The 20320-nt window shown below is 40.4% G+C and overlaps 1 protein-coding gene across 6 annotated transcripts in view; it reads left to right on the top strand.

Annotated features, from left to right (window-relative positions):
* The first annotated feature begins 12893 nt into the window (after window positions 1-12893).
* The window catches only part of EPB41L4A (erythrocyte membrane protein band 4.1 like 4A), a 140909-nt gene continuing 133482 nt past the window's right edge, over window positions 12894-20320 (top strand). For 3 of the 6 annotated variants that reach the window (XM_027667202.1, XM_027667205.1, XM_027667201.1), the window contains exon 1: window positions 12895-13168. In XM_027667202.1, coding sequence (XP_027523003.1) covers window positions 13070-13168 — 99 coding nt within the window. In that variant the 5' untranslated portion in view covers window positions 12895-13069. Of the gene's footprint in view, window positions 13169-20320 lie in introns of all 6 variants that reach the window. The other 3 variants (XM_027667200.1, XM_027667204.1, XM_027667203.1) reach the window with 2 other exon arrangements.

Below are 20320 nucleotides of genomic sequence, written 5' to 3' on the forward strand. Positions count from 1 at the left end.
GTTAAGTGGCCTTTATTTAGTTCTTACAAGTATTCAAGAGTCTCTGCATATATATTGCTGGTTGCTAAATTTGCCACAGTGGTTTGTGGAAACCATTACAATTTGCTCTTCTCCCTATACTTCACATTGCACATTCAATATCCATCTTCCTTATTGATCTCCAAAATTAAATAGTTCAGAGAAATTGGAACAAATCAGCAATTTCTTCATGGTTCTTTTTACAGTGGAAAAACCTGTACGTTTGATCTTTAAAGATGCAGAAGGCACATTATTCTCCTTAACCTTTGGCACTGGCTACAAAGTTTGGGTATCAGGACAAGCCAGAGAGTGTGGCATCTTTGGGACTGCTGGTCTTTGCTGCCTTGATCCTTCTCTCCTATAAATGAGTGAAACTCAAGTCTGCAGAAAGTGAGTGCAACCCTAGTGATGTCATTACACAGCTTCTGTGACACAGGTCATCAACCTGAGATTTTGTCCTTTAATACTGAACTACCCTCCCCTTCTACCTTCTATATGTAATCAAGGGCAGGGATTACCTTTTCTACTAGCCATTTACTGTATAATTCTCTGAAATAATCTACAAAATCTTAAAATAGATTGGAAATTCTGTGTCATGTGTCCAAGGTTTCTGAAAGAGAATTACAGCTACCTGCAAGGAAGTTGTGGCAAGGTGGGAGTCGGTCCCTTCTCCCAGGTAACAAGCAATGGAACAAGATGAAACTGCCTCAGGCTGTGCTAGGGAGGCTTAGATTGTATATTAGAAAAAATTTATTCACAGAAAGGTTGTCAAGCACTGGAACAGGCTGCCCAGGGAAATGGTGGAGTCACCATCCATGGAAGTCTTTAAAAAAATTGTAGATGCAGCATTTAGAGACAGTGCTGCGTTAATGATTGAAGTGGGTGATCTTTATGGTCTTTTTCAATTAGAATGATTCTATGGCTTCAACCTGATATTTGGATGCAATAACCAATATTAATCCACTCCAAAATAATGTCTTTTTGTCTTCATCTGACAAGCTTTGTTTGTAAGGATTGTCAGCAAACCCTGAAGAAAATTCATTGAGGTGGGTATGCCTGGGAAATTTAATAGGCTTGGTCTCGTAATTTACTAGTGACCCCCTTCCCTGCCCAACTCCGTGATAAGTCTAGTCATTAAATATCAACTTGTGTATTCATTTGGATACATAGTCCAGCTTTCATGAAAATAGAGGAAAACACAAGTTCATTTTTGTTTTCTTCTATACTAGCATTAAGTGTGGTGACATGCTTATTGTTTTTATAATAATGGTACAGTTGAGTACCATATAAGAACTGTGAATAAGACGTGGAGCATCAGAAGCCTTCATTAGACATGTCAAAAATGCTATCAGGAAGTTATTTTCATGAAATCTGCATGCAGAATTATTAATATAGTTTACCAACATTTACCTTTCAGTCATCTTCTTCTGCACCTATGATTTTTGTGTTGTTCTTGGATTTCTTTCAACCTGTCTAAAAGCTTTTCACAAGAAAATGAATCTTCATGAATGTTTGTATGACAGCTTTTTAGTGGCACAGTGTACTTAATAACCCAGTAGTGCTTGCATTCTTTCTATTCTTGTTGATGTTATGTACACATATTTGAGTGTATTTAGAAAAAAGAGGATAATAAAACACAGAAGCATAATCATCCTCAGAGATGAAACTTTAGTTTTAATATACATGTGCAGCTTAGAGGTTATGGAATGAAAAATGGCCAGTTCTTCTGCAAGGAAGGGCAGCAGTACAATAAATTTGATTATGTGATTCATTCATTCATGAAGGTCACACTCCTGATATTTTAGTACAAAGTAGTTATCTGAAAACTGTCTTTAAATGATCTATTTGGAACTGGTTAGCCAGGAGGGAGCCACAGTAACGTGGCTGTTTTTCTGTCACCAGGGAGCACACCGGTCTTTACTGTGGGTTTTACTCTTCTCATAGTCCTATCATACGAACCTCATTTCCAGGAGCAAACAAATGCCCAGTCCTCAAGCAAAAAGATATAATTGAGAATGTGAGTCCTATGGCACAGAAAAACAGATGGATATGAGTTGTGTTTCTGGAAGGCTGAGATCCATGAGAAGAACAGGCATGTCCTTACCACCAAGGGGTTTCTTGTGACAGCATCAGCAAAGTTCTTAAATATACTGCTTTGTTGTTGTCTAACCTGAATCAGTACACCGGTCCTACCCTCACTCTGCAGGTTAATTAATGTCATAGAAGATAATTCCAGACACTTAGAGCGTAAGTTATATAGTGCATATAAATTATACACTTCTTGTGCTCTGCTGTGTTGGCTTCTCTGGAGGAGAAAAACTGTGTTGATCCCAAGACCCTGGATTACACACGAAAAAAGCAGGAACATATTATTTTGTCTTTGAATAAGATGACAAATTAAAGTCTTTGATTTCTCATTTTTATCGTACCGACACAGATTGGTTCACACACAATTTCCCTGCTACTTCTTCCATGCTGAAGAAAAGAAAATTCAAGGCTGAATCCTAGACTTATAAACATGCTTTTTGTAGGGAAAAATCCACTGATGTTTTCCCTGCAGACCTGTGGGTCTAGGAATCCAAGTATTATTGTAGGGCACACACGGGATTTCTTTTACTAAATGAAAACCAAAGTAAAACAAAATAAAACAAAAAAAAGGAGCAAAAACCATTAAGAACTAATTTAAGCATACTGAGTTTTAATTATTTCTGGTTTTGATAAGCTGAAATTTTAAATCTATCTCTTTTTTTAAACATTTCTATATTCCTTCATGCAAACTCTTTCCCAGATGTCTCTATTGATATCAGTTTGCTCAGAACAGATGCTTTAGTGAAGAATCACTTAATTTTTTCTTCCGTATCAAAGGGAACTGCATTGGCATTATTATCTAGAGGAGAGTTAGACAGAAGACACAATCCTTGGAGGTAGCCTAATGCCAGAATCCATTCTCTGAAGGCATGTTTTAATTAAGCCAATAACCAACTGCTCCACTGTAGGTCCTTTCCACACTAACTGTTCCAGCATGGGGTCCCTTTCACAAGGTGCAAGCTTTTGAGAAAAGTGTGGTCCCCTCACAGGGTCACAAATCCTGTCAGCAAACCTGCTCCAGTGTGGACTCTCCTCCACTGGCAACAGCTCCTCTGGAGAGGGTTCTCCATGGGCTGCAGATTCCTTCATGAGACCTTCTGCGTCATCAGCATGGGGTCCTCCATGGATTACAGGGGAACGTCTGCTCTGGCACATGGAACATCTCCTCTTCCTCCATCTTTACTGACTTTGGGGTCTGTAGACCTCTTCCTCTGATTTTTCTCAGTCCTCCCACACAACCATTGTGCAGCATTTTTTCTCTTTCTTAAATATGTTATTACAGGGTCACCACCACCTTGGCTAAGGGACTTGGCTGTGCCCTGCAGTGGCTGTGTTGGAGCTGGATGGAACTCTCCATGTGTGGGGCTGACCTATCCTCTTCCCCCAGAGGCCAACCCTGCAGCATGTCCTACCAACACCTGGACATTTGTACCCAGTGCAAGTTTTGCTCAACAGTGTTCTAAACCTGGTTGCTTCAAGGCCAGAAGGATTACACAGGAAGGAACAAGAAGCAGGTGAGCTTCTCAAATTTCTTTGGATCCCCAAATTTCAGGATCCCCAAAATGGGATCCTTGTCCTGAAACTTCATACTGATGCCCAGCTAAGTAGTATCATGCTTTCTTTGAAAAGCTTCAAAGTAGTAGATGAAACAAGAGCTTTAGGAGACCCAATTGTTACTATGAAAGGTCAAAGTTGTTTCAGTTAGCTCTCTGCTCCTTCTGCCACTCCTCACATCTTTTACAAAAAAACTGAGGCATTGGAAATGTTTGGCATCCAGTCAATACAGCCTTCTTGGTTTTCTTTGCACCTCTACAAAGCAGGTGTTAGCAGCTGTAAAAAGCAGTACAAATACAAGGCTTTTACTTATTTTTTTAATGGTATATTAATTAATTTCTGATGGTACAGAAAGAAGCAAACAGAAATACAACACGAGTCCTAAATTTTAATTGGTAAACTTAGTAACAATTTAGTCTGTGCAAGCACATGTGTATAAATATGCAAGGAATGATGTAGAACTTGGCTATAAGCATCGATTGGGTTAACAGACTTCAGGGTATAAATAAGCAACCATTCAAAGTGGTATTTCAGGTATGCTGTTCTGGCAATGAATTAAGACTCCAGGAATCCAGACCGATGAACAGCATGAACATGATATAAAATACATGTACAAGCAAATTAAAAATTCATCATGATCATTCAGTGCTGGCAGCAATGGAAACATTATCAGTGAACTTGGTGTTATGAATATGGAACATATTCAGTTTGTAAAGAAAAAGTGTTTCTGTATAAGTATTAATAGAGAAGAAATGGCTTAAACTCATTAATCTTCTCTTCACAGATGCTGTGTACAGAGCCCTTACATCCTTGGAGCACTGCTGTATCAATCGCTGGCAATTTGTTCTATTCTGTAATGTGGTGGGTTTGAAAACATGCATATATGAGAATATACATATATTAGAATAGTGCTACATTTTTTGTGTTGTGTTCTTACTTTTGTGTCCTAGTAAATAAAGGAATGTCCATACTGTAGTCAATTAGAATACATAGTGTGTTATGCATAGAGGTGTACACTTTAACACTGAGATATTCAGGATTATCTCTCAACATCTAATGTGGAATGCATTGTTCTCTAAGACTGACAAAATCCCATTTTTACTTTCAAAGTATAGAAATGTACTTTGCTTCTTCAGTAATTGCTTCATTTTGTATGTTCAGGTGCAGGGGAAAAACAAAACCCAAATCAAAACTTAAAATGCCAAAAAAGACTTTATGTCAGCAATTATAGTATGCCTTGCTGTTTAACCCATGTGGTTAGAAGGAGTTACAGTGAGACTGCTGAAAGCACCAGAAGCACACATTTAAAAATTGTGTTACGCCATGTAGCAAAGTAAGAAGACAGGCAAAGAGAATGGCTTCGGATGGTGAGGAGCACAGAAGGTCTGTGGGAGCAGATAAAGCAGAGGAACATTCACAGACCTCAGACCACATTACAGCTACCTTCAAGGCAAAATGTTACATTGGAGGATAAGATCTGTGCAGGCAGCATTTGCACTTCAATTCCATCAAAACTGTTTACATTTTCGTGACCTAGTCAGATACTGTCTTTCTGTCCCTGGTTGGCAGCCTCAGCTTCTACAGGAGCAAGTCTTGCTTAGAGCATTTTTACAATACTTTCATTCTCTTACTCTTTTTCAGTTTATATGCTCTTTTCTCCCCACTCTTCTTATTTCTCTCTTCTCTGATGTGCCTCTCATTGTTTCTTTTATTTTCCTAACTTTCACCTCTGTATCGTATATTACTTTTGGTTCTTTTCATCCCAGCAGCAATCAGATCAGTTTCTTTCTCCTCCTACTCTTTCTCCTCCCCTTTCCTTGTCTCCCTGTCTGCTGGAAATTGATCTTTTTCTTTTTTCCCAGCACCTGAGTGTTTGCATGGCCAAGTAATTTGAACTCAAAAGTTGGGTGGCATGAACTTAAACTCTTAAGCGTACAGAATGATGAGGAGCGGTAGCTATTGCTGTACTCTTAAAGGCCATGTCAGACATACAGCATGACAATATGAAAAGTAGCAGTACCAGGACTTTGAAAATGTTGTGAATATCTTATTTACCTCATCCATTTCCTCAAATAACATTAGGTGCTGAGAATTTTTATTCTGAAGTTCTTTAATTTCCTTGGTTTATCAAGGGAGTTCCTGTCCCATGCAGATCTCATTTAGAATTTTTATATGTTTTTAAGGAGAGACTCAAAAGCTACATAGTGATGCACACAGAAACATGTCAGTGAGGAATAACCACACTCACGAATTAACTCCCAGAAAAGAGGCAAACTTTCTAGATCATCCTATTGTTCAGCCTGACTTAATAATTCCAGAAAATATACTTTATCAGAGCAAGTTCCTGGCCTCTGCAGCAAGAAATATCCCCAGTATTCAAGGGAATGCAATAAACAGGAAATCAATTAGGCAGTTTAGTGGCCTTGTCTGACTTTGAACTGGAGCAATCCCTTTGCAGGCTCAGCATCACTCAGATTCAGTGACTGGTGTAGGAACCTGAGGGAATCCTTCCCATCCATCAGCTACCCAAAGAAAACCTGAAAGGAAGACACAGCAGGCTATGTGTAACATGCTTCAGTCTGTATTTTCTCTTATCAAATGTCTGAGCCCACAAGATATATGACACCTGGTTATTTCCTTAATCGGTTACAGGGAGGTATTTAAATCCCTTTGCATAAGAAAATGACCCAAGTAAGTGTAGTCACTGAGGAAAAGCCTTATTTCTTCCCATTTCCTGCAGCATCCCATCATAGCTCACAACAGTTGATGCTCTCCAGACAATGACTACGTTTTCCGCATTCAAGCTCTAGCTAAAGAGCACTGCTTATCCAGAAAGGGCAATTCTTCACACAAATTTTATTAGAAAGTATCTAGATTTTCAGGTGCCCAAAACTTGAAGTATTGCTGTATACTACAGCTGATATTATTTTGGTATACATCTCACAATAGTCAAAATTGAGTTAGCTATATGAGAATGACAGGTTTAATTTGGAAACTGTATTTAAGATTAGCATTGAAGATCTCAATCATGGTCGTAATATCCAGACATCAGAAGACAAACAAATTAAAGATCTAATACTTCTAAAAAAAAATTTGGACCTGAATTTTTAAAAGTTAAGGTTTACAGTGGTAAGCTTATTAAACTTAAAAATAGTCAGCAGTTTTTTCCATTAGAACTTCCTACTGATGGCTTGTCTATATAAACACTTTCTCTTATGGGTTGGGGACACTGCCTATATAGAATGTTTGTCTTGGCATCTGTGTCACTTTAATGAGGTCTTGACTGGTTGCCTCCTTGACCTGGTTGGAGTTCTGTCTGAGGGAGTCCTCTTAGCCTGTCTTTGTCTTGCCTAGATCATTCCTTGGGTTTAGTCCTTGGGTTTTATTTCCATGGCATGTGTAGACCTCTCTCTAATGAACTTCTGTGAAACAGAATTGAGGATCTCCAAGACTTCCATTCAGAAATTGGGAGAGAGGAAAAGAAGAGGTGATAGTTACAGAGGAACATGGTTTCTGTTGTGTTTGAACAGCGTGGGGTGCAAATAACAGCAGACTGATTACCTGAGTCGCTTGTCATTTGCCAGTCAGCATGGCCAGCCTGTCTTTGGAATAAAATACGCTTTACTAAGTGCCTTCACAACAACTGCTTTTTACAAGAATATCAGAGTATATCTAGTGCCTTGGAACAGGCATAGCACCAGCTCCCTGGGCATGAAGGTTTTAGAGTATCATTGCCCACTGTCTTATCCCAAAGATATACTTCTGAAGCTATTCTAATGTAGAATTCTAATAGGAAAAAGTACAGTAGTTCAGAGACAATAATCTTCTCTTTTCTGTGCTTGATCTGGATCTACTCAGTTGTGTTTTACTAAGACAAGTAACAGTTTGTCCACTGGGTAATATTCTTTGAAAAAGATAGACTTTTCTCTTCAAGAAGTTTGCTTCCCAAATATCCACAATTCTTCACAGCCTCTATTTTCCCTGCTGATGGGGTCTCCAAGGTACCAGTCTAAACTGCAAGAACATGTCTTGAAGTCCTGAAGAGAATGCTTGGTTTTGTTTTCTCTTGGTAAATTAGATTGTTACATCTTGCCACACAATTATCTTTACTATTAAAACTTATTTAAGTTCTGCTGAAGAAGTTAAGCATAAGCAAAATAAAACAGGATCATCTGGTTTTTCTTTGCATAGGGGTAACTTGTCAAAATATTGACGGACATTTTGTAAAACCACATCATACACAAAATTAGGTTCAATAAACAGTAGCTGAAACTAGTTTTTTTTCCTTTCTTTGATAAAAGTATACAGATTTTGCAGTTTCTAATTTTAGCTCTAGAGTTTACAATGAATATCCTGAAAGCTTTATTTTATATTTTTAGGTGGAGAAAGTATATTTAATTTCATGTTTTCTTTATTAAAAAAACTCAGAAAGTGAGAGATGCTTATTGTTTCCTTGGCTGTTAAGAGTGTGTTTGCAGTATTTCAATGTTTGCTCATTGTTTAATGAGCAAACAAAACCAAGAATGGATTGTCACTCAGTGCCATGTCAGTTAAGGGGACCTCAAGGTGTTTATTGCTATAGAATTAATAACACATTTAATCAGCTGTTCAAGTTTATTTTGGGGCCTGTGGTAGTTTGGGCTAGGCCTTCCTTGGTGACCAGTCTGTAACCAAGGAAGGGCCCAGATTTACCCAATATTCCCTACGATTTTTACGAAAGCCAGGCTATAAGAAGAAAGGAGGAGAGGCCTTTGCTCTCTTTCCTTCCGGCGGCTTGGAGGTGCAGGTTCCCTCCTGTTGAGTCTGTCGTGTTGGGGAGCGAGACCTGTAAGGCCTTGTCGACCTTGGGAGACGGAGGTTGCTGGTGATTGTTCCAGTGTGACTTTCTGTTGTCCCAAGGAGAGTAGTAAGATAGTTTTTTTGCCAGTTCTTTTAGTTGCTAGATCTCGGGCTACTGATTGGGATATATATATATTTTATTTTGGTTTTGTTCCTTTTCCCTTCCCCCTTCCCTTTCCCTTGTGAAATTGTATATATATTTCAATTGTATATAACTGTAACATAAGTGTAAATGTATTTATATATATATTGCTTTAGCTGTCTCTCTCTCGTTTTGGGTTTTCTTGGTTGTTTTTTCCCTCTTCTCCCTGAGGTTTTGGGGGGAGGGGAGGGACGACTTCTTGTGGTAAGGTTTGGAGACTTGGCAGGGAGCCAGCTTCAAACCATATCAGGGCCTCTTAAGTATTTTTGTTTGTTGGTTTCAGTGTTGGGTTTTGGTTTCTTTTTTGTGTTATCACTGCATTGTATATGTGAACTTTGGCCTTAATGTAATATTTCTCATAATTAAGTGGTCTTGACAGGCATGTCTTATTTTAGGGACTCTAAATGTATTGTTACAGCAAATGTCAACATTTTTTAAGGAAATATAAAACTGATGAATATCTGAATAAATTTTTTTTTACAATCTTGTAATTTTCACCATGGATTCTAATGGTGCAGTGGACGCATACATGTCTAAAGTGTAGTAGTAACATAGAATCTAGAACAAATCCTTATATGATAGCATCCCTGAATGTGTTTTAAGTGAAGCCTTCATTAGTGAAGTGAGAAATGTGAATTCATGCACTGCTGTAACATACTCAAACTTTTGCCTCTGAATGCTGTAAAATGCTATGTGGAAATGATTCTTTTTCCATTGCCTACTTTGCTCCTCTTTTTGGGTGGAAAATCCACAAGTAAGTAAAGGTCTTAATGGCATGTTGAACCTGTGGAGAACTCTCTGGGAGGACTGCAGACATTCAAGGGTAGTAGTGTATGGGCAGGTGGGCACATGTCAAACCAGAGCAGTGCAGTGCTGCTGAAGGAGTTGTATCTTATTTTTCCTGTAAAGACCTCAGATCCAATTGGATAATAATTATTGAACAATAATCTAGGTAAGATTCTTTTCTTTACTGAAAGATGCATTCAGGGCTATCCATGTACCCCAGAGAGTATGTGCTGTTGCTTTCTGTTTTCAAGTTTCTTGCGTTAAACCTCAGTGCCTTCATTAAACCTTCTGAGCACAGAACTGAGTCCAGGAGACTTGTCTTTACATGACAAGGAAGATGAAGAAGTTACTTTGTATCTCTCTTTAACTCTTTACTCATTCCCTGCAAGCTCACATGCAGGCATTGCATCCCTACATATCGACAAAGAACAGTAATAGGGAAGCGATAGTCATAGCATCTAAGACAAGTCACCATGACTCTTGCTACATGATCAACTTCCTGGAAGTAAAGTTTGTGAACAAAACTGTGTAAAAACTACGGAGAAACCAGATATGTCAGCCTGTGTCCTTTGGACAGTCTAATTGCCTATATGCCAGAATATGGATATAGGTCACTTCATATATAGGTGTCCTTGTGGTGCTCAGTGTCTTGTTCATACAACCTCACTGAAAAGACTTGATTAAAGCTAAACCGGAACATTTTAATGAAGGTGTACTGCATCACAGAGGCTGCAGTGAGTTCTGCTGGGTACCTCATCAAACAGGCAATAGATAAAAATGCCTTTATGCCCTGGTCCTGTACTTACATGCCTGAGTTAAGCATGTCCATAAGTGTTTGTGCGATGACAGCTTACGTCAATGAGTTTTCCTTTGTTGTGCTTGACCTGTGTTTTTTCTTATAGAGCAAAGTAAAAAGGAGCTCAGTTTCCTAATGGATTTGGAAAAAAGATGACTGTTTTATGTTCCTTGCAAGTTGTGAGCTGGTCTGATACTTGAACTACTGAGGCAGGGCTGGTCTTGTGTAGTATGGAGGTCCAAGAAGAGCTTGGGCCCTACATTCTTGCCCTCTAATTGTTTTGCTTTCCTGAGTTTCTCAGGGTTCATACTGGTTCATAGTTCATAGATCTCACCCATTCCACCCACTCTTCCTCTGCTCCCCTGGTTAATTTCCTCAATTTTTCTTGTAGTTCACTATCCTCTCCCAGGTTTTCATCTCAAATGGCAGGTTCTGATACTGCTGCTTTATCAAGTGCCTAGCTGTTGGCAATAGCTGGTTAGGAGGACAAGTCCATAAGTTAACAACTTCATGCTTTAAACACTGGCATCAATTCAACGAGTGCATATTTTGTGTTTGCCCCATGGACCAATCAGCCAATGTGCAGCTGATCTTCAAAAAGAGAAATTCTCTTGGACATCTTATAAACAACATAAAAGCAAGGCTAGTATTGATCCAAACTGATTGACTCTGGGATTGTGATTATAGCCATATGAACCTTTAAAAATCATAACTGAAAGTTTCAAAGCAGGTTATGAGTTCACTGAGCCCTCCCTCTCACTTGAATAATCAGTGATTTATACATATATAATGACTTTAACTGACTTATGGGGTAATTTATGTGGCAATGTGCATGATATATGGATTTAAATAGACTAAAGAGAGGGGAAAAGGAACCATCTGTTCTCTAGAAAACCGTCTGCTGTTTATTCAGTAGGGATTCAAGAACTGTTTGAAAAATGTGTTTAGAAAGCCATGAGTAAATTTTCCAAATTTCCCATGCTGTCTGGATGACATTCTCATATATTGCCCAACAAACAAGGTTAGGAACTCAAATTTTTTAGCTTTTGCAAGTAATTATATTTCATAAGTTATTCAAAAGTCTTTATTTTTATGAACATATATAGTGGGTCTTCTCCTGATCTCCACAGTGCTCATGGAATACTGTTTTTGCAGATACAGAGATCCCAACACCCCACTGCCCAAGTTCAAACATGAAAATGAAAGTGGCATTTCTTGGGAGTAGCAGGATTTTATTTAGGACAGGTATTTAAAAGCAGATTTACCTACACACCTAGAAGGGCTTGTCAACTGAGAAATCTCCTTCTGCCCTTCTCTTATGCAATATGAACAAGCTAACAATCATAAAAAACACTCCTGCATATTGTTAAATTTACACATGCAAACTTTGTACGTTCTTCAACTGTACGACTCATGCATGCAAACTTGAGCAAATGGGCAGGCACTTGTGGGATCAGGGCTTAACTTTCTGCCTGAAAGGGAAAAATCATAGAATACAGATCGCACAGAGCCACAGAATTACAGAACATGCAGAGTTGGAAGGGGGCGATAAGCATCATCTTGTCCCTGCACAGGACTCTGCAGCAGTGAAAATGCAGAGGTGGACTGGTGTGTGCTCCAGAAACTATAGACAGCAACTGCAGAGGCAGTTGCAAGTTTTTTGTGTTCTACTTTTTCTTTGTTAGCTGGGTTTTGGTTTTGATTTTTATTCTTTTTTAATATTACAGGGCTGTTGGTTTGTAAATTGAACATACCTGTAGCAAGCTCAGTATTTAACACCACGGTGGAGAACAAACTTCCCGCCAAAAGGACCTTTTAAAGTCAACCTCTCCCGAACCTTCAGGCATCACGTCTCCTGAAGCGCTCCCACGCCAACTACGGAGACAAAACCCTCTCCCAGACTTCCCAGACGCCCTCTGGGGAGCAGAGCCGGCCCAGCCCGCAGGGGTCAGTGCTGCCGCGGCCACGGGGAGGCGACGGGGCAGGAGCAAGGACCAGGGCCGGGACCATGGCTCCCGCCCCACTGGCTGAGCTCGAGGACAGGACAGCGAGGGTCCGGCCCCGCACTTGGAATGCGAGTGGGATGCCGAGGGATGCGGCGCGGTACCGGGGTGGCGCGGAGCAGTCCACGGGCGGCTCCTCGGGCTTGGCAGGTGCCGCTGCCGCTCCCCGTCCCAGAGCCGCCCCGCTCCTTCCCGGGGGCAGCCGTGCCCGTGGCCGGCAGGAGGTGGCCGGCGGCTGCCCAGGCGCTGGGTCGCTCCCTGCTACTGGCGGCGCTCCCCTCCATACCTGCGCCCCCGACGGGGAGGAGGCGATCGGCCGCGGGCAGCCGAGGGCCGCCAGCCCCGCTCTCCCCGGGCCCCGCCGCCGCCGCCCTGCAGGGTCCGCGGCCGGAGGTACCACGCTGGCCGGGCGGGGACCACCCCGTGCTCTCTCCGGGTGCGGCGGCGGAGCGGCTCCCCCGGCGTCCGCTGCTCCACACAAAGAGGAGGCGCGGAAACATGCATGGACGGGGCGGGGGACGGGGCGGGGGACGGGCCGGGTGGGCGGCTCGGCACCTCCCCGGGGCGGCAGCGACGGGAGAGCCGCCGTGACAGCCGGGCGCGGGCTGTGCCCCGAGATCCTTCCTAAAACAAGCCGCCGGTCTTTTCCACAGGGAGCGCCCGGCACCCCCTGTCCAGCCTGTTCGGCGGGATGGCGGCGGGGCCGGGTTCTGCGCCCTAAGGAGCCGCCGGGTTCAATCGGCGGAGCCGAGAGCGGCCCAGACCCGGCTCAGCCCCGCTCCGTCGCCGCTCCAGGGTTCTCCTCGCCTCCCCGCCCCATCCCCCCCGGCCACCGCAGCAGGCATGGGCTGTTTCTGCGCGGTCCCGGAGGAATTTTACTGCGAAGTTTTGCTCCTGGACGAGTCCAAGCTGACCCTGACCACGCAGCAGCAGGGCATCAAGGTGAGGACGCCGGCGGTGCTGCAGAATGCAGTGCGGTGGAGCCTCCTGGGCAGGGCTCCCGTTCGGGGGCTGCCTACCGACTGCGCTTCGGGAGCCGGGAAGGGTGCGGCGGTGGGAAAACGGGGTTTCGAGGGCCGAAAAAGTAACGTCGTAACTTTCCTTACGGACAGATGAATTGGGGTGACGCGTGCCGGTGGGGCACGATGTGGCTTTTGGGGGGCTTTTACATCGAGATACTCATTTAAGCGAGCAGGTGCCGACCACCCCGCGGCACTCAGGACGCTCGCCACCACAGGTATTGTTCTCTACTTGCTACCAAGAAAAGAAGGCGAAGGCGGCTGTTGCGCGCCCAGGTTGAGTCACTCCCCGCTCCCTCTGCCCTGGGCTCCCTGCCATGCCTGCCGCGCTCTCTACCGGGAGAGACCGGAGGCAGCGGAGCGGAGCGGGAGCCGCCCTCGGGGGCGGGCAGCAACTCCCGAGCAGAGGGATGAAGGTCCAGCCGCGTCCCTATCCCGCTGTCCCGTTTCCCGACCGGTGGGAAAAGCTCTGGCTTTGCTACAGCGCGCTCGGCGCTGATGAACTCTTCAAAGTAGTCATCTGCCAAGCGCTAATGAGCCCTGACAGAGCATATGAAAACTGAGATTTTTCTAAAGGCCCTTGACTTGGTCCTGTCTGGTTAAGCCTGATGACAGCAAATCGCATGTCTGAGACACTCGGAGCCCTTGTTCGAAATGCCGGTAACTGGAATTTATTAACGACGTAAGAACGTCGTTTCAGTGTTGGATGAGAAAAAAAAAGAAAAAGAAAATGAAAGAAATCAGTTCTTCCAAAATTTGTTTTTGGAGAGGAATCTGTCCAACTATATATTGGAATCATATTTATCAATTTTACCTGACTTCCGAAGAATAAAAGTCTGTATGTCTGTATGTTTTCAGCTTATATGATCAAAGTTTGGTGAAGCAACTAGGGAAAGGAAAATATGAGGGAGGGTAGGGGGGCAGGGAGTTTACATTAATCAACGTATTTTTAACTGTAATCTGGGTTATTACCAGGTCTACATGTACTAAGAATTTTCAAGCTTTGCTGAATCAACTGCTTGCAAATAGGCTCATCCATGGCAAATCCATGCTTAGCACAGAGGAGTAAGCAAATCACTGTGACGCTGGAATTCAGTACCTGTGTAGGGTCTATGAAGTCTAAGTTTAGACACTTCTGAAAAACCTTGCCTTTAGATGCACAGATGTGGGTATGTGTGTTATGCATGCATATATGCTTTTGGTGCCAGTAAATATGCAGTTGCAGAAGAAGTATGTTAAAAAGTAATCTGTAAAGATAGTCCTCTGCCTAGTTTAAAGGCTAAAGCCTGAAAGCGAAGTGTTTGTACAGTGTCCAATAAAAATTACTGTCCCATGGGAAAGAAAGGGTCTGAAGATGTGACTTCTTTTCAAGAATGTGTGACTTCCAGTGTTAGGAACTGTCTAGTTTAACATGAGAGTGTGGTTTTCTACCATTCTTACTGTGATCTGAATGTGGTATAATGCTAAATATTTCATCCCTTCCGCCTGCTGCTTCTCTGTCTTGGATCCAACCACAGAGAGTCATGGCCTCAGAACACTATGAGGATCTGACAGGAAAAGTAGTAGTTTGTTAACGTTTTGGCATAGGCACTGGCACCAGACAGCAGGGAACCTTAGGGAAAGGAGAATCTCCCTTTTTGTAGCAGCCTGTATTTTTTTTCCTGCTTTTTTCCCCAAGATTAAAGTTGTATAATGTGAAGCCACACCCCAGTGCGGTAGCTCCAAAAGCCTTTGAAAACCTAAAGAGAGGAACTGCATAGCTCTCTCCTAGTCAGTGATTTCCACCATTGTGTTCTTCCTTGCTTTTGTACTTGCAAAAGTGTTTGTGCAGCTGTGCGTGAAGAGCAGCACATGTCCAGCTGAATGGTAGCCACTGGTTTGCCTTACTGGGTTAGTCTTCAGCTGGATCAGTGTCCTAGTCCACTTCACAGGTGAAGGAGGGCAGAACTGGCTTTTTCAACTGAGTCCTGGCTTCTGTCATTTTAAACTGCTCAGGGAACGCTTGTTTGTTTTTTATTCTACAAATTTCCACAGAAATTACATTATTATTTTTTAGTAAAACAGGACATAAATTTTGTCGTGTTCCGTAATTTGGCACTTTAACCTTGAAATATGAATGTTTTATTATAATTCTTTTGTTAACACATACACATATAAATGCAGAGTCTTTTATTTTTAATTTTTTTTAATTGGAATTTCAACTTTGGCCCAGTGTGTAGACTGTAAATGTTTTTATGTATTTTATTTTAAAACAAAGGTTTCCTTAGAACTTCAGATTCTGAATGTGATCTTTCTTTTGTCTTTTTCACTTTTAATTTCGTTTACAGCTACACAGAAAACACAGATCTTGAACTATTGCAGGAGCAGAGTTTTTAAATAGTTATAGGAGCAACTTTGTTCCCTTCTTTTTTCCCAAGCAGATGCATGTATGCTAGAAATAAAACCCACAGCTCAATAGCTATTTACTATCTATGTACTTGCTGGATATTAGTGGATATAGTTTTATTTGCTTTGAAGGGTGGAAGACTAAGCTCTGTGCCTGTAGGAGTCCTAGGCAAGTTTGTTTCTTCAGTGAATGTCAAATATGTCATGAAGCAGAGTTTTGAAGATACATTGCTTAGCTTGTGTAGTAGTTATTTCTGGCTTGCTATGCTTGACAGCAGCTACCCACATCAAAATATGAATTTTTTTACTTACGGTTTTATTAACAAATTCTTCATACTACAGTGGGCTTCAAATTGTGCTTCGTATTAAAACAATGAGAAAAGGTGATACAAGACTAAGACTTTGAGTGCAGTTTTGGGTACTTTTCTCTGTGGACTTCAAAGAGCTTGTTAGGGAAAGGAAAAGATTGTTTTTTTCTATGAGGAAGCTGAGATGCAAAGAAGTTGAGTGACTTCAAGGTTGTACAACAGGTCAGCCCTATTAGCCTGGTAGCTGACCAGTCTGCCACGGGCCATGCTGTCTGAGAGGCTTGTGATGATCCCTGATCATCATCCCCCAGATGAAACTGATTCTGCTGCTCATAGTTGTTTTTTTTTTTGTTTTTTTTTCTGTTTTCTCACTGTTTCTGGTACTGTCTTTCTGTTGTCCCTTTATGTCTTCATGGTTTAATGTCAGAGCACTGTTGTATGAAAATGTAGAAGTTGGCTTTCCAGCATAATAATTAGATAATCAGGAAAGACCATTAGATGTCTCATAGTCTTAATTTTTATGTTTCCTTGTAGTACATCAGCAGAGATATTTTGGAGAGTACAGATTTTGAGATAATAAAGTGATTGCAGTTGTTAATTCAAACAGTTTTGGAATGGAAGAGGCTACTTACCAGATTCTAGTACAGTTTGTTTTATTGAGGTATATGGCCTCGGACTGGGACAGCTTTTCCTCTTTAAAAGAATGTTCAAGTTTCCAAGTAAAAAATGGGTTTTTAACAGATTTTTGCTATAAATGTGGTAAGAAGTAGCTGCCAACCACTCTTCTAGGACTGCTATTTTGACCAGTCTTCACCTAGATTAAACAATAACTTAGGCATTTTTATGGTACAGTACTACCTTCTAAGTAGTTATGGCTTATTTGTTGATGTCATGAGACACCTCTGTAGTGTTTTGATATGATACCTGACTGGTGGATTGTGGGAATTACATATTTTGCCTCTGCTAAGAATTGGAGTAATTGTCCTCCCAGAAGGAGTTTGGAGTGCGTTATTGCAAAAACTTGTTGGTGGAGGTTAAGAAAACCTCTGTGGGCCCTTAGAAAATAATGCTATGAAACCTATTTGTGATCAGCTGTTTCAGAAAGAGTGGTCATCCTGTAATGTGTATGTAACAGGAATTTAACAACTCTTTCCCCCCCCGCCTTGAAACAGTGTTTAAGGCAATTATTAGTTTTCTTTTTCCTGAAGAAGATAAAAATATTGTGAATCTTCTCTGGTTTTTGTTTGCATCTCTTTGGTTGGAAGAAAGATCTCAAAAAAATATTGGCTACTTCTCCAGGGAAGAAGCTCTCTAATTAGTCTTAAGCCATCTGGTCATTGCACTTTGGAAGTATTCCTTGAAATTCCTCTCTAAGCACTGTTTTTATGCCCTGTTTAGACTGACATGTGTAATGGACCAACAGCAATATTTCATTAGAAAAGTGGTGAATAGAAAAGATACAGTAGTTTTTCCTGGAAGACTCTGTTTACAGTGTGTTAATTTATTAGGTATTACACTTTAATAGTGATATTCTGGCCACCATACCACTTACCTGGTATGTTAAAGTGTTAACTGATCATCATCATGGCTGGGCTTCGTGAACGAAGATTTGGGGAGGGCTCTACCCACATTTGTTACAAGCGTGCTGGTGGCTAAAAAGTTAACTGGTACTTCTGTGATATACAAGGCTTTCTGGTCCTCCATATGTAGCCCTCTATAACGGGTTGCATTTTGTGGTTTGTAAGCTACGCCTATGGGTTGAAACTCTGTGTAAGATACTCCATCTCCAATGAAAGTGGGTGGGTTTTATCTGGGAAATAACCAGATAGATTTTTCCTTATGATGATTCACTGAGAATTTAACAAAATTAGATCCAAATATCTAAAAGCAGGCTTCACCATCTCAAAATGGTTCAAAAAATACCCCTCCTGCTTCAAAAAAAACCCCCTCAAACCTGAAATAGTGAGTGACTGATGTTGGGAACTGTGTTAAATGATTGGATATGTAAAAAAATGAATGAGTTCATCAAAATATGATAGATGTTTTAAAGGTATTTATGGAATAATTGACAATATGATTCAATGTGTGAAACAGATAAATGTACTAATTCTTAGAAAGTTTTCTGGGGATTGTTCTTTTTTTTTTTTTTTTCTTTTTTTTTTTTCCTCTCGATTCCTCACTGAAGCTGAGCAGTTTAGGCTTCATGTCTTCAAAATATAGTAAATACAGAAAATGTGGGATGCACTTTTGGATCAAGCTAATTTAGCTCTAGGGACACCAAGGAATCAATGTGGGAATGATAGGGTCCTATTTTTTTTAAACCTTGTGAAAATGCTTAATGAATGCACTTTTCAGCAGGAAATAGAATACTATGAATAGAAAGTTCTTACATTGTGTTAATTATCTTAATTGAGAGTTGGCATTAAAAGCCAAATTCACATTTGCTGTGTGAATATATAATGTATTCTTTGTGGAAGTGATTTCTACTGCTTTATTCTTCTACGTTTTACTAAAAAAAAGCATCTTTCTGTGAGAATTTTTCTTAATTATGTAGTTACACTACTTCAGAAATCTTAAAAATCTTTTTAGTGGTAGATTGCAGTTGCTTTCCATCTGCAGTAATGTATCACTGACAGTAATTACTAAACCTTAATATCAAAGTTCAAGCATATTTAATCATATCTTTCCTTTGCCCACTTTGGTATTGATTAATAAATACTTTCAAGGCAGAGTCTTCTAGATTTTCAAAATATTGCTTTGAAAAGAATAGTTAATAAAAAGTGAATTGATTAAAAGGACACAATCTAAACCTTGCTCAGCCTTGTAATTTGTTTTCTTTATAAAACAAGTTTTCTGTTATGTGTACAGATTTTACACAGCAGCAGGAAAACTAAACAGATAATATCAAGTTCCAAGTGTAAATAAGTACATATTTTCTTCTTTAATATTATAGATATGGTGCATATAAGGATTGCCTGTAACAAAACCAGAAAAAAAATGTTAACAAATGTAAATTATTGATACTATGTAGCCCTTCAATATCAGAAAGGTGCTATTCTTACTTAAATTTCCATTATGGGTATAAAATAGTCATCTGATTGCACACTGTGCACCAGATGGTGCATGTGAAATTTTGCACTATTTCAGTCCTCTGAAAATGGACTGAAATAGTGTGCAATTCTAGTTTTAAAACAGTGAAAGGAAAAAAAACCCCATAAACCTTGCTATTAGCTGTTCCTCAAGAATTACTGTCACATATTTGAAATAGATTACTAATTTTACCAGTAACTTTACAGATGAGACCAGCAATTTTGAATACCCCATGGAATAACCATAAAATAAACGAACATTGAGTGGGTGTACTTGACTGAATTAATGAAACCAGCATGACAACAAGAAGGAAATCCATTAACTTCCAAATAAAGTTACCTCTTAGTCAACCTGAAGTATGGACAATACTATTGTCAGAGGGGTCTTTTTTTGTTTGTTTGTTTCATTGAGCAATGATTTTTGCAGGTTTCATTGAGCAATAGTTTCATAATATAACCAGGGCAAATGTAAGCTGTGTGAGGCAGGTTTGTTATTAAGCAGTTTTGGATTTCTGCAACTTGGGATTTCTTGAACATTACTTAGATTAGATTATTTAGTATAGTTAAATAGTATTAGTATAGTTTATTAAAATTCTAATCTAAAAATCAACTGCAGTATTGCAACCCTCTCCCTCGAGAAGCAAAACTGCTAAAAATTATCCTGGAATATGAGGGGAACTCTTGAAGAGACTGAATAATTTGAAGGATGCTTCAGAAAGAGGATTTCATCAAAAGCTATAATTTTATGTCACTTTATGCTGTAAAATATGTGTTGTGAAGATGATACTGAACACATATGAGAAAACAAGAAATTATGTACTGGTCATGTTGCGTCATTACTAATATCTGTATTTTTGGTACAAAGATGAGAGATTACTTGCCAGTGTTGGTTTTTTTTTTTTCTTTAATTATTTCTTTGTAAATTCTTTTTTTTTTTAATTTATTTGCCTCAAGGGATTTAATTTTGTAATGCTAGAACAGCTATATTAGATGCATTTTATTCACAACTGAGATGTTTGCAAGTGAATAATCGTATCTGCACAGAATTTTGCAGATAGCATTTTTAGTACACATTTTAGATCCTGCCTTTTTGATCAGATCTTGTGCTTGCTGACACCAATTTAATTTCACAGTTTAAAATGAAGGTTGTCATTTCAGTATTGACTGTGCTTTTGTTCCCATTTCTTCCGTTGCATCCTGAGTTTTGGACGGTTGAACACTGTAGGCACTAAGGTCAAAGGAACATGCTTGAGGTCAACCCATGCTATTATTTAGAAGTGGAAAACCAATAGA

The sequence above is a fragment of the Corapipo altera genome, unplaced genomic scaffold (genome assembly GCF_003945725.1).
Source record: "Corapipo altera isolate COAL_440 unplaced genomic scaffold, ASM394572v1 60935, whole genome shotgun sequence".
NCBI lineage: Eukaryota > Metazoa > Chordata > Aves > Passeriformes > Pipridae > Corapipo > Corapipo altera.